Source organism: Amblyomma mixtum, chromosome 3, assembly GCF_055824585.1.
Source record: "Amblyomma mixtum isolate Tamu chromosome 3, ASM5582458v1, whole genome shotgun sequence".
NCBI classification, from domain to species: Eukaryota; Metazoa; Arthropoda; class Arachnida; order Ixodida; family Ixodidae; genus Amblyomma; species Amblyomma mixtum.
This window is the reverse complement of record NC_143014.1, coordinates 143241624-143254407: the sequence shown is the minus strand read 5'-3', so window position 1 is coordinate 143254407 and position 12784 is coordinate 143241624. Positions and strand designations below refer to the sequence as shown.

The 12784-nt window shown below is 49.0% G+C and overlaps 1 protein-coding gene across 3 annotated transcripts; it reads right to left on the bottom strand.

Annotated features, from left to right (window-relative positions):
* Nucleotides 1–5820: 5820 nt before the first annotated feature.
* LOC149352210 (E3 SUMO-protein ligase ZBED1-like) lies at nucleotides 5821–12536 on the bottom strand. Of its 3 annotated transcripts, none has more exons than XM_089581365.1 (4): nucleotides 7994–12536; nucleotides 7737–7896; nucleotides 7399–7548; nucleotides 5821–6978 (listed from the first exon to the last, which is right to left on the bottom strand). In XM_089581365.1, the coding sequence occupies exons 3-4, from the start codon at nucleotides 7520–7522 to the stop codon at nucleotides 6458–6460; spliced, it is 645 nt and encodes a 214-aa protein (XP_089437491.1). In that variant the 5' UTR covers nucleotides 7523–7548; nucleotides 7737–7896; nucleotides 7994–12536; the 3' UTR covers nucleotides 5821–6457. The 3 variants fall into 3 exon arrangements, with proteins under 3 accessions (XP_089437491.1, XP_089437492.1, XP_089437490.1); XM_089581366.1 differs by having other exon boundaries at nucleotides 7751–7896; XM_089581364.1 differs by having other exon boundaries at nucleotides 7399–7896.
* Between the last annotated feature and the right edge of the window lie 248 nt (nucleotides 12537–12784).

The following is a 12784-nucleotide window of genomic DNA, read 5'->3' as shown; positions in this document are numbered from 1 at the left end:
GATGGCGCCACAGGCGCACTCGGGACATGGCGCCATTACAGGCCTCGTAATTCGCCGGCGTGTACGCCTCGACGCAGGAGTGGAATTATCACGGGTGGCTGCCGAATGTGTTCTTCCTACGAAGATGTGAAAAAACAGAGGAAATACGTGCTTTGTTGTGGGTTGCAAGAATTGCGACAGAGAGTTGAAGGTGCGGGATGCGACTGCTTGCGAGCTTCACGGAACCGAACTGTACAAGGACGTACTGCTCCTGTTCGGGCCCGCTCGCCATGCACCCTTTCCTAACGGGCGAACACAACAAACACTTTCGCCCGCGCTAGATAGGCAATATAGAAAGGAAAGTCTCGATCTTGGAAAATCTGTGAGGCTAAGTGCACAACATAACCGCATGAACAAGCTGTTCCGTTACCGAAACCGTCACTTCGTGCTTTCTGTTGTTGCGCAGGGTGTTGAGACCCCATTGCTCGTAAGGAGTGCGGCCATTAGCAAAAAGAGCGCCCAAGGCCGAGTTAAGAGCGGGGGAAAAAAATAGACAACTTACGCTCCTACGTACCGCTACTGTATATTGTGCAGTGCGCAGCCGTGCGAGCGGACAACGCTTATCGTCAGTCCGTGTATTACACGCCGTCTATACTGCTGAACTTCGCTCCAAGAAGCGCGGTTTTCGTGGACCATATTCGGGATAAAGCATTTGCGTTACGGCTGCTGTGCTGGGTCATTCTCACTTCATCGCGGTCCATGCGAGGCAGGCACTAAAAGTGACTCCGCAGGATCAACTGATTACTTACAACCAACGAGACCTCATGCATTTTCATGTCCGCATATCGAGCGTGGAGCGTACCACAATTTTATATGTGAGGCTTACATAACTGTGAACTTCGGGTAGTATGGAAGCGTTGCCATGCACGCGTTATAAGCTATCGCGGAATCCTTCGAGACGATTGCACGCCAGCTTGTGCAGGCTGCTTTATGCATGGTACTGCTACCATGATAGTTAACATTTGTGTGTCTATTTGTTTTAGAGCGCAGCTCTTAGGCGCCCGTTTCTGTCTTTCGCGGCGTCGCCGTTGTCCGTTGTAACCAGCAGTGGACACCAGGGTTGCCAGATTGGGCTATTAATAGCCAAATTGGGCTACTTTTTGCCCGAGTTGGCGTCAGAAATTTCGTTTTGGCTATGTGGCTACTTTTGGGCTACATCTTTTTCATGCGTGAAAAAAAAAAGTCAAAGTAGTTATAATGTGCTCTGTTACAATTATACACTGACAGAAATAAAAGGCATGATGGAATCAATATGCAGGCTATAGCAGGTTAAAGAAATTGAGCGCGTCTGCAACAAAATGACAATTTGTAAACGCTGTGTTCGAGAAAACTTATGTGTTTCCGACGGTCAAGGATCATGGCCTTTCTATTTCTTTTATAAAAAGTGGCCACTACGTAAAAGTTGCCCCGGAAACACTTCACGGCCTATATATTCCACTTAATCCGCGAACTAACGCCACCCGCGCGCGCGCGCCACCGAACATAGACTGTTGCCATCTGCACATGCGAGCGTTCTCCCATTGACGGTGCACTACGGGTGACCTCGGCGCCAGAATAGAAGAACACTAAGAGAACTTAAGTCTCCCTACGTGGTGTGAATGCGTAAGCATTAAATGCTACTGTTTCGCTTCTGTTGCCTGGTTTCGTGATCCTCACATGTTAACCGTTAACCGTAGACGTGGCCTAGTGGTTTGTGCGTCCGCTTCGGCTGCGGTAGGCAGGTTGGATACCCACCGCCAGGCATATTGTTTTCTTGTAATGCTTATTCTGGTTCTGCGGACACATTCTGCTCAAGATACGCATGAGGCAAGTAATGCTTACGAATTAATAAGGTCTTTTTCTGTTTCTTCTTATTCTCATGGTGGACACAGCAAGCGCGCCACTCGCAAGAGCCTACGCTTTTTCTGCAGCCTCAAGCGGCACACGTGCAGCCCTCGAGATGCATGCAGAGCGCCGTGTCCGTTGCGTAATCTGCATGCAGTCATGCGGAGCCATATAGCCATCCTTCGGCGCGGCGCGGAACCCACGAAGGCGGCGGAAGTTAGTGGCATGACTTAGCATTAGATCCGTCGCTACGAGAAGTTTCATAATGGGCAAGTGGGCGATGTACATGCGGAACTACAAAAAGAAATGCAAAAAGGAGCCGGAATTCAAGGGTAATATGTTTTTCTCGTTATTGTGAACGTGCTGTTAGACTGAAGATATTGTGAACGTGCTGTTAGACTGAAGATAAAATCGACATTGAATATCATCTAAAGGCCTATATCCTTGATTTATTCTGAGCTCCTGCATATCGTAGAATGTAGCTTCAAGAAGGCGCATGCTAGATGCTTTGAGGTGACGCTCTCAGTGAGAACCTTTCTCTTAAAGCATAAAATTGAAATGTGAGGCTGCGTAAGTATGCAGTAAGGTACTTTCACTGTCGATGTGTCTAATCTGCGCGTGAACATTTAAAAGGTGAAATATTCTTAAACTAGAGCTGCGATCGCGTTATATAGCGCCGCCGTTTTTTTCCGCGTGCAGACTGGCTGTCGTAACCCGCCTCAGGTGATATGGCCTACTGCCGCGCCTTTTGCGGCCCCATTTCAGGACCTGGTTAGCGCACCTGGTTAGCCGCACTGGTTAGCGCGCATGACGGAGGCGAAACGTAACAACGGAAAGAACACGCCGCGCGCACCCCCTCAGACATTATGTGCGGGAACGAAATCTAATGTGTAAATATTCTTGCCGAAAATTAATTCAATATGCTTAAAAAATGTCGTCCCAAAAACAAGTATTTTTGGCTACTTTTGGGCTACGCAAAAGTCTCGCTTTTGGCTACGTTTGGGCTACTACGGGGGCCAATTTGGCTACCTGAGGTCGGAACAGTCTGGCAACCCTGGTGGACACTCTTTAAGCAGCGAAAGCAATGGACCGTAGCTTGGAAAGGAGAAAGTAAAAGCGTAACCTCCTCCCCTCTTTAGCAACCGGGGCGCCAGTGGGGGGCGTAGCTGTGCATAGCAACGGGGACGTCACACAGTAGCGTTAGAATGAGCATGCGCGCGTCGACGGTGGCAGCTACACTGCCGCTCCTTCGCCAGACGTGTCGTTGCAGTCGAGAGAGCAAGGCGCGTGGCTCCGAAGTGGCCCAGTGATTCCGCGCCAAGCGGTTCGGGGAAACGGCAGTGGGTTGACCACAAGGCTTTCGCCAAGCACACTTTAGAATTTCCAAAGTGTCTTCGGTATTTTTTTGAGGAAAGGAAACGCGCAGTATCTGTCTCCCACATCTCGGTGGACACCTCAACCAGAGAAGACGCATGACTGCCCTCTTGGAACAGTGGACACCTCAATCGTGCTTTGCTTTAAGCTACGTGGCGGTAGTGACAGATGTGCGCTGCGTGCTTTGGCATTGACAACGTTGTGCCAGATACGCTGCCACCTGCCAGGGTGACAGGGTGGGTGGGGTCTTCAATGTAGATATGAAGACAAGCGGGAATTTCGTGCCACTTATGCGGGAGAACATTCCGTTCCTCTCGCTCGTAACAGCTCCCACAGCTGTGACAACCTCGCCAAATACTTGCGCAGATCTCGTCTTTAGAACCAGGCATTGGGACAGCAAGTCGAGCATATATCGATCTATTTCTCCGTCCACAAAGCTTCCTTCATGACAATCAAGAACTGTTAGTGGAGTGTTTTTTGAAGAAGTATGTGTGAAAAATAAGTTGTCTGTAATTGTACACATGTCTTGCTCGAATTCTTTGCCTCAATCTATCTAAAAGCTGAAACAGCTGCAGAGCTGCGCTCAAATTTCGCATTAGGAAGTAACGTAACCGTCGGCAATTTTTTTTCGCCTTTCTGTGTTTAACAAACCAGTAGAAAATATTTTAGGTTTCCTAAGCACCGTTAACAAGTTGTAAACTAATGCGTACGATGTGCACGTGAGCGTTTTAGAGTGGTGTCTGCATGCAAGTACAGTGTATGACAACGACCTGCACTGCCGCAGGTGCATTAAACCTTGCCATTTTAGATAGTAACATTTAAAAACATTACGCAAAGCCTTCAGCGCATGCAAAGACAAGCATTCAGGCAACCCATCCGTTGGCTCGAAGAGGCGGAGAGCTCAGCGGATGTTCGTGGCATGAAACCCAATGACGTTTTCACGCCTCAGGTGATCAAATTAGGGTTCTCACATATCCTTCGAAGCTTTGGCCAAACCATAGTGTCATATTCCCACTCATTTACAACCGTGTCAGCCGAAACATTGCCTGTCGGAACCAAAACATCAGACGCAGTAGCCGTCGCGACGAGTCGCGCGCCGAGCAGTCGGGAGGCGTATAATGGCGGCGTGATCAAAGATGGCAGCATACGGCGCTGTAAAGCCTCTACCGGTACTCGAAGTACTAGGTACAGTCCAAACAGCTGCAGGTAGAACTGCCACATGAGATCAGATGAACTTTTTACAAGTTTGCAGGGTTACCATTAGTCTGGCTCGACCAGACAGAAAAAGAGGTTCATGCACATTCAGGTAACCAGTACCTCTAGGTATACTTACAGTCTTTGTCAAAAGTAATCAGGCTCCATGGTTTGCTTATCATTCGTATAACAGAGCCCTCACGGCTTCCCTAAAGATCAAGAAGTTCTTTGAAGGTAAGAACAGGGGTTCTTCTTACCATACAGAGATTTAGAGCTTGAGAGCTGGTATGATAGCTTTAATATACGACTGAGAAGAAAAACGTGCAGCCTGGTTACTTCTGACAAAGGCTGTACCTAAAGAGCCGCAGAACAGGAGGAAACCCCAACTAAAATCAAGCTCTGTTCGAAACATTCATATCAAGCAAGTACATGAAGTACTACTAGCCCAATATCACTAATAAAATCTAATCATGGACTGAAGATGTCAACTCTTAATGCGTTACAAGCACTACCGGCTCAGGAATTATGACTTCAGTAATATTCTAAATTGAGGAACATCACTAAATAAATATATATAAATAAAATCCCCTGTGTCCCTTGGTTTCTGTGGCTATTGGCTTTTCTTATATATACAGGGTGTCCCAGCTAACTTGGACCAAGATTTATAAAAAAACTCAGCGTTCTTCAGAACTGAAATCGCGTGGATGTTGTTAGGGTTTATCTAAAGTTACAGTACAATTTTTTTCGCTCGTCCGATTTGAATAATTAGTCGAGATAAATAAATTTTTTAAATATAGCTTGAAACGTTCAGGCGTCAACTGGAAAGTTGTGGAGCTCCACAAATATTGTGCAACCCAGGCACTTCCAACGAGATAGACTTAGCGTGGCCGTTTTTATTCGGAAAAAACGAAAGCCCGCGGAGTTTAAAAAATACCACGTGACAGCGCGCTCCGTGCGCCCGGATGCGCGGCGATTACAGCGCTCCCGTCCGTGCGTTGTAAAAAACATCACCCACTTCGCAACTTTCGTGCTGCCCAAGACAGGGCTTCGCGTTGTGCTTGGTTCCAAGATAAGCGCCAGTGGGTTCGGGTGGCAGTTGAAAGAAAGCGAATATATAAGTTGAAAGTTGAATATGTATGAATATATATATGAAAAATACACCATAAAACACATCGTAAACGAACAAACTGTGCGGAAAACAATGATTGGACAGAATTTAGTTTAGAGGCACGATCTAGAAACGCTATAGTTATCGCGAATAAACAAGAGTTTATCTACGGTGAGTGGGTGCAAATTGGCCCATCGAGATCGAAGTACGAGACCAGCCACCGAGAACACTCGTTCGCTCGGTGTGCTCGTGGCCGGAATGCACATAATTTTTATAGCCAGGCACGAGAGCCATGATAGCTCGTTCTAGGCCCCCTTCCAGGGTTTTAGAATGTCGTCCACTTGCGCGCAGGGTTTGCTTATAAGTGCGTGACACTCGGCATTGATTTGGCTCGTCCAGTGCTGTGGTGCACTGGAATGGCATCGCGCTAAGGACGTCAAAGTGTCGTTAGGGCGCGCGTCACACACAGTTGGCATTGTGACGTCGCATTCCTTGACATAGCGACGCACCTGATTCGCTAGAAACTCAAGTTTGGACGTCTCCCTTTGCGTTACATACTCTTCGATAGCTTTTAGGTTTTGAAACCTGGGATCAAGAAGCGATGCAATGACCATGACATCAGTTAGAGGAAACCTGTGTTCAAATTTCTGCAGCATCTCTCTTTTAATTTCTTGCACTAGGCTACTGGCGGACATGTCGTCTTGAAGTGAGGCGAAAAGCGCGCTTCGAATAACAATGAGCACATTAAACGTGCTCGATTTTTGCTGCGAAAGAAGCTCCGCCGCGCATTTAAACTGGCTTAGAAATTGCACGATCTCTTCAATTAGACACTGTCTTCGACACTAGGGAACGGGCGCCTTACGAGAGCCAACAACTTCCTGAGTGCAGCCTTATTCGCGACGAGGCTCTCAAACATAGTTAATATGTATGCCACGTGGTCGGTGTGTCCAGTCTAACTGTCACTGCCCCTCCCCGTGCTACTAAAGTGGCGTTGTACTCATGATCGCTGAGTTGACAGCCTTCATCAAGTACAGGATCATTTTCGTCATGTTCAAGCGCTTCGGCTGTACTGACCAACGACAGCACTGCCGCATTCAGTTCCGAGTGCGTTATCTCCTCCAGGTCGGAGGTTCGGTAGTGCACCGTCTTCACAATGTCACGGCAGTTGACTAGCAAGCTGTTGAGTTTTGGGACGCTTCCAAATCCGCCCTTGACAACCAGGTTGTGTAGGCCGTGCCCAATACACAGGTGATGTTCCGTCTGCGCGAGATTTGCTTCGCGCTTCATGTTCGAGCCGGAGTCAGTAACTGCACGAACTTCCTTTCCCACCATATTGAATTCTTCGAGGCACCTTTGAAACTCATTCATGATGGCATCGCCAGTATTTCTCTCGGTTATGTGTCTCGTGCTAAGAGTTAATGATACGAGCTCGTAGTTCTCTGAAATAAAAACAGCAACTATTACACTCTGAAACAGCACAGTCAGAAAAAGATAAAAAACATTCTAACTGAGGATTCTTACATGAATTGGTCTGCTCTCATTTCAATCACTCTCTGTCAAAACCCGGCCTTCTCTCCTCTCCATTAAAATTGACCATTTTTTCAGCGTTCGCTACACTTGCCCAGTATCAATGCAATCATAATGCTCTCTTGATCTAAATATATGTCTTCAAGGTAGAAGCAAGAACGACGCATGCGGGCTTTTTTTTTGTCTTTGCCGCGTTCTCAAAAGCTGACGCAAGTTTAAAGTAAATAAAAACTTTAGAAAAGTATAGTGGAAGCACGCGCTGCACGTTAATACATGGGTTCGGGCACGCGCTTGTTGCTATCAGTACTCTAAAAACAGCATGCTAAACATACCGTCAATATGGTGACAAGTGAACGTGATGTAGGCTCGCCGCCTGTAGCTGACGGTCCACAGATCGTCGGTGACGGCACAGAACCTCGACCCCTCAGCTGCCATCTTCTTCACCTGTCCGTTCATGGCACGGTACACATTATCCTACAGTCCTACAGAAGGGAAATAAACTCAAGTTGTGTTCACACTTATAAAATCACAAAAGAAACGCAAATGCTTAGACTGCATTGTAGTCGTAGCCCGCCTGTAACCCCTCTCCCTTCACTATGTTAAAAGGCAGCAGGTCTCTGGCGATCAAAAGGACAAGATCTTAGGCGAGCAAGCTTTCTTGATTATGTACTTGTTGTCTTGCACCTGGAACCATCCGGAAATAATCCTTGACCGTCGCGGCTGTCTTGGCTGCCCCCTTCTTGCATTCGTCTTGTAGTTTGTGAGCGTCCATCAAGTGTCCCTGCATGTTCGACGTGCTTCCTGTACTAGCGTAGCGCTTTACCTTGTAGCTGCGGAGGAAACAGGTGAACATTAAAATTCTCACAATGAAATGGCAAAACGGCCTAGTAAAGTAGTTCTCTAAAGAACAAAAGCCGCTCTACTTACGATTCGAAAGGCTTTGAGTCGTCCTCCTCTGATGACTTAGCCAAACAGCTTTCACAGTCGTAGTCGGTTCCAACTCTCTTGTGCTTTCCCCCACTGAGGTAAGTTAAGTGCCCAAAATATTTCCAATCGAAACTACTTTTCACTTTCGAATGCAGCGGAATAATGCGAAAACTTCAAACCGGCATCTTAAACACATCAAGGCCAGAAATTCCTATCTCGCTGCAAGTTGAATCTTGTAAGCATTCGAGTCTCCCACTATCTCCGGACGCCTAGCGCCAGCTAGGCGATATCACGAGAGCTAGAAGGTGAGAACCACGGCCACCTGGATCGGCGCGCGCGCGTGACCTGAGCGGCCGCGTGAAAACGGAGACGGGACTGGAGAGAGGGCGGCAGAGAGAAAGAGGGGAGCAGCAGGGAGAGCGGGACCGTCATGTGATGGAGATCATGTATCCGAGAAACGCCTTCAATAAACGTGTTCAGTTGGAACGGGTGTGATCGATCAAGGCGACCAGCGACTGACATGGCGACGAGGATTATTTAGCGAACCTTCAAGCGAACCTTCAAGCGGACCTTCAAGCGGACCAACGGCAGCCGGAAACGTTATACTGAACTCCGAGCAAGTGAAACAGAAGCTGCAAGTGCACCAGCAATGGCGACCGGCGGGGAGAACGCTTCGAACCCCAGCATCTCTACGCCGATACCGAACGAAGCTGGAAACGGCACACGGGAGTTGCAGACAACACAACCTCGGACCCCGGGTATTTTCGGAATGCAAACGCCGCTTAGAAATCCATCCGAAATCGGACTGTCGACAACGCCAGACGCACCTCGTACAGAAACAACGATGCAATCCGGAAGTATAAGTGCAACGACGGAGCTCGCTGTGCTCAACACTACGTTACAGATGATGGCTCGACTCCTGGAACGGCAAATGACATCATCTAATCTGCTGAACGACAGCACAGCGCTGCAAATAACAACAACGCCTGATTTGACAGGAACGCTACCGACTTACTCCGGAACTGAAAGAGAAAACTTTCAAGACTGGAAGACATCAGTGGAGTCGATGCGAGATCGTTGTTCGTGGACCGATGCAGCAACTTTGAATGCAGGAATATCACGACTCCGAGGGCGCGCATCATCATGGCATCAAACCACAGGCAACCAGTACAACGACTGGACAACCTGGGTATCAGCGCTAAAAGATGAGTTTGACAAACCACTACTCTTCTGCCAGTGGGTTGCCTCAGTTAACGCAAGAGCGCAACGAGAAAACGAAAGCATGACCGACTACATGTACGCCCGGCTCCAACGCATCAAACGTGGCACATATGATCTTTCCGACGACGACGTGGTTGACTGGCTCATTCAGGGAGTGCGACAAGACAGTGCGAAGCCCATGCTCGCTGCCTTCCACGATCTCCGCCGCGGAACCATAAGTGAGTTCTTGCACTACGTTCAACAACTTGATCGACGAGATGCTGGACTATCGCAGGATAACACCAAACACCAAGTCTCCCCCAAGACTTCAAAAGTCCCTGCAAAAAATTCGGTGGAAGCCCCGAGCGCAACGTACCCGAAGACCCAACGTCTACCACCAGACACCTGCGCAAGATGCAGAACGAAGGGACATCGAGCCAAAGATTGCCCCCAACCAGACACGAGGACCGAAGAACAAAAAAAGTCTGCAGCGCGCCGCAGAGAGGCAAGAGCAAACGAAGAGCACACCAACTGCATTGTCAAAGGAGAATCACCGGGAAAACTAATTCTCCTACCGGAAAAAATCAACGAGATCGAAACGTCAGCGTTCTGGGACACTGGTTCAACAGTCTCCTTAGTGTCTCACACATTCGCCACAAAGCACAACCTCGAAGTGGCACCAGAAAAAGACATTCTGCTCAAGGGACCTTTCGGAACATCCGACATACCAGTAGGCGTCACGCAAGCACGCATCACGATCGGGAAAACCTCAGCAACAATCGAGGTCAAAGTCGTAAAGGACCTACCCTACGACGCAATTGTGGGAACCGATTGGCGCGAGTGCGTACCATATGACTACATTGAACGATGCGCAAACGGCATTCACAGCTTGGAATGGATTCCAAAGGAGATCGTGAGGGGAGCAGAAGAAAACGTCGTTCCACAGAAGCTACCGCCCAGTCGGACGAAAGCGACAAATACGACACCGATCGAAGACAAAACTGTCGAACACTCCGAAGCGACTAATGACACCTGCATATGCTCGACATCAACGACATGCGGAGCAGTCACGGACGTCAAAACTGTAAGCAGCAGCAAAGAACTTCCATCCAGTGAAGAAATCGTTCAGCTCATCACCCAAGTGAAACCTGAAGACTTCACCACAGATGAAACAGGCAGGTTTCAAGCCATTCTACTTGACAACGTTGAAGTGTTCACAAACCCTGAGAATGACCTCGGACTGTGCACTCACGTGGAACACACAATCGAGCTCTCCGACGACAAACCCATTCGCATGCAGCCGTACACCGCCAGTGAAATCAACAAAAAGTTCATACGGCAACAAACGCAAGAATCGCTGAAACAAGATGTACTCCAATCGTATCACGACAACGATGGTCATGGCGATGTTACTCGGACAACTCGCAGACGGTAGTGCAAGCTGGTTCACTAAACCCCCGTATGCCATCCTCCAACCCATTCGAAACCATCGCAATGGACCACGTTGGACCCATCAATTCCCAGGACTCCAACAAATATTTTATAACCGCTGTTGACGTGACAACGCGATTCATCGCAACACGTGCCGTACCTGATAAATCAACGGAACATGTACTACGTTTTGTCGAAGAAGACATCGTTCTCACGTTTGGAACACCGAAGACCGTGATAACGGACAACGACAAAGTTTTCACGTCACGAGCTGCAAAGAGATACTTCGCCGAGAAGAGCATCACGCACGGCCTCACAGTACCTTACGCTCCGGAAACAAACGGTCTTGTCGAAAGAGCAAACGGCAAAATCTTGTCCGCATTGCGAAAAAACGTGAACGGCGACATCGACCACTGGAGCGAATACATGAGAGAAACAACATTTCAAGTGAACAACCAACCTCACTTTGGAATAAAACTCTCTCCATTCGAACTGCTTTTCAACTACGTCCCACGCAAGCAACTGGACAACGAAATGAACATCCCGCAAGACCCAACTGACGACATCGAAGCAAAACGTGCGCAAGCCAATGCCACATTAACGGCCTATCTACGCAAAATGAAACGGACGCACGACGCTAAACACCGCCTATCCAATTTCGAAATAGGTGACGAAGTATGGTACCAAAAAGGAGCAAGAGATGCCAAGCTGGGACCTCTCTACGACGGGCCATACAGAATTATTCATGTAAACAAAGACACGTTTACCATCGCTAAGGAAGAAAACGGCTACGAAGATACCCGACTTGCCACAGCTAGACAACTGAAGCACTACCATGTGCAAGACAGCGCGGTGACACCATCGCCTGAACTACCGGACGCACAAGGATCGTTCACGCAAGACTCATCGCGCTCAAGAGAACTCGAAGAGGCACCGGAAGACTGTTCAGATCGCCGAACGCGCCTAAGGAAACCGCCTAAGTGGCTCGAAGATTATATTACCGAATAATACGCAGCAGCGACAGGGTCTACGCCATTGCGAGGACGCAATGTTTGGGAGCCCGGTAGTGTAAGCATTCGAGTCTCCCACTATCTCCGGACGCCTAGCGCCAGCTAGGCGATATCACGAGAGCTAGAAGGTGAGAACCACGGCCACCTGGATCGGCGCGCGCGCGTGACCTGAGCGGCCGCGTGAAAACGGAGACGGGACTGGAGAGAGGGCGGCAGAGAGAAAGAGGGGAGCAGCAGGGAGAGCGACTCCGGACCGTCATGTGATGGAGATCATGTATCCGAGAAACGCCTTCAATAAACGTGTTCAGTTGGAACGGGTGTGATCGATCAAGGCGACCAGCGACTGACAATCTCCAGCGCTGATGCCGTCTTCAGACATATCGCCGATTCCACCCGCAACCACACTGCCTACAGCCCTCAAGTCGTGATTGCGATTGATGGGAGGACGCGCGCAGCTTGCTCCGAACGCACCGAAGGCCGGGCTCCTTTCGACGGGCGCCGCACGACGCGCCCGAGCACGTTCAGTGCCACGTGGCATCGTGTGTGTGCGAAGGCTTGTCAAAGCGCGGCGCTCAATTGGGAGATAAAGGTGCTTTGGGCTGAAGCGAAAAGTTCCTGGCGTCAGCGCGTCTGCCCAATGACTGCAGGCTGTTAAAGAACTATAGACACAAACTTAAGTGCGTGTTTTGTGCCTTTAAATGGTGAATTAGGCATTAGAATACATGGACCACCACGTGGCATTCGCCTAGGTACGCTAAATAATGCATAATTGAATTTCTTGTTCATGTGTTTCGGTTTCGGTTTCAACGACCAAGCGATGGCTGTGAGCCGCGGCTGCGCGCCGAGAGAAAACGTTGGCGGCGGCGGCGCCGCGAAAACAGTAGGCGGCGGCGCGCCGACGTCTCGGCGCACACCTCTAATTCGAAGTAATGAGGTCACCCACGGATGCCTAACGCCCCCTTTTGGAGCACACGACAAGTAATAAAATAGTTCTGGTCCTCTCCGACAGGGGTCAGAAGGCGCCCGTGGGTGACCACATTACATATCTCATTAGTGCGACAAGAGCCATGGATACAACCGAACTCATGGAAGCAGTGAGTGAGTCGTGCTGAAGAAGCAGTCAACGACGGCAGTCAAAATGTGTAGTTGT

What these genes read in the sequence shown, in the direction of transcription:
- LOC149352210 (XM_089581364.1), bottom strand. Translation starts at nt 7,522, where the DNA reads ATGAACGGACAGGTGAAGAAGATGGCAGCTGAGGGGTCGAGGTTCTGT. An exon ending in CACTTGTCACCATATTGACG is followed by an intron (nt 6,979 to 7,398) that starts GTATGTTTAGCA and finishes TTTTTATTTCAG; the next exon opens with AGAACTACGAGCTCGTATCA.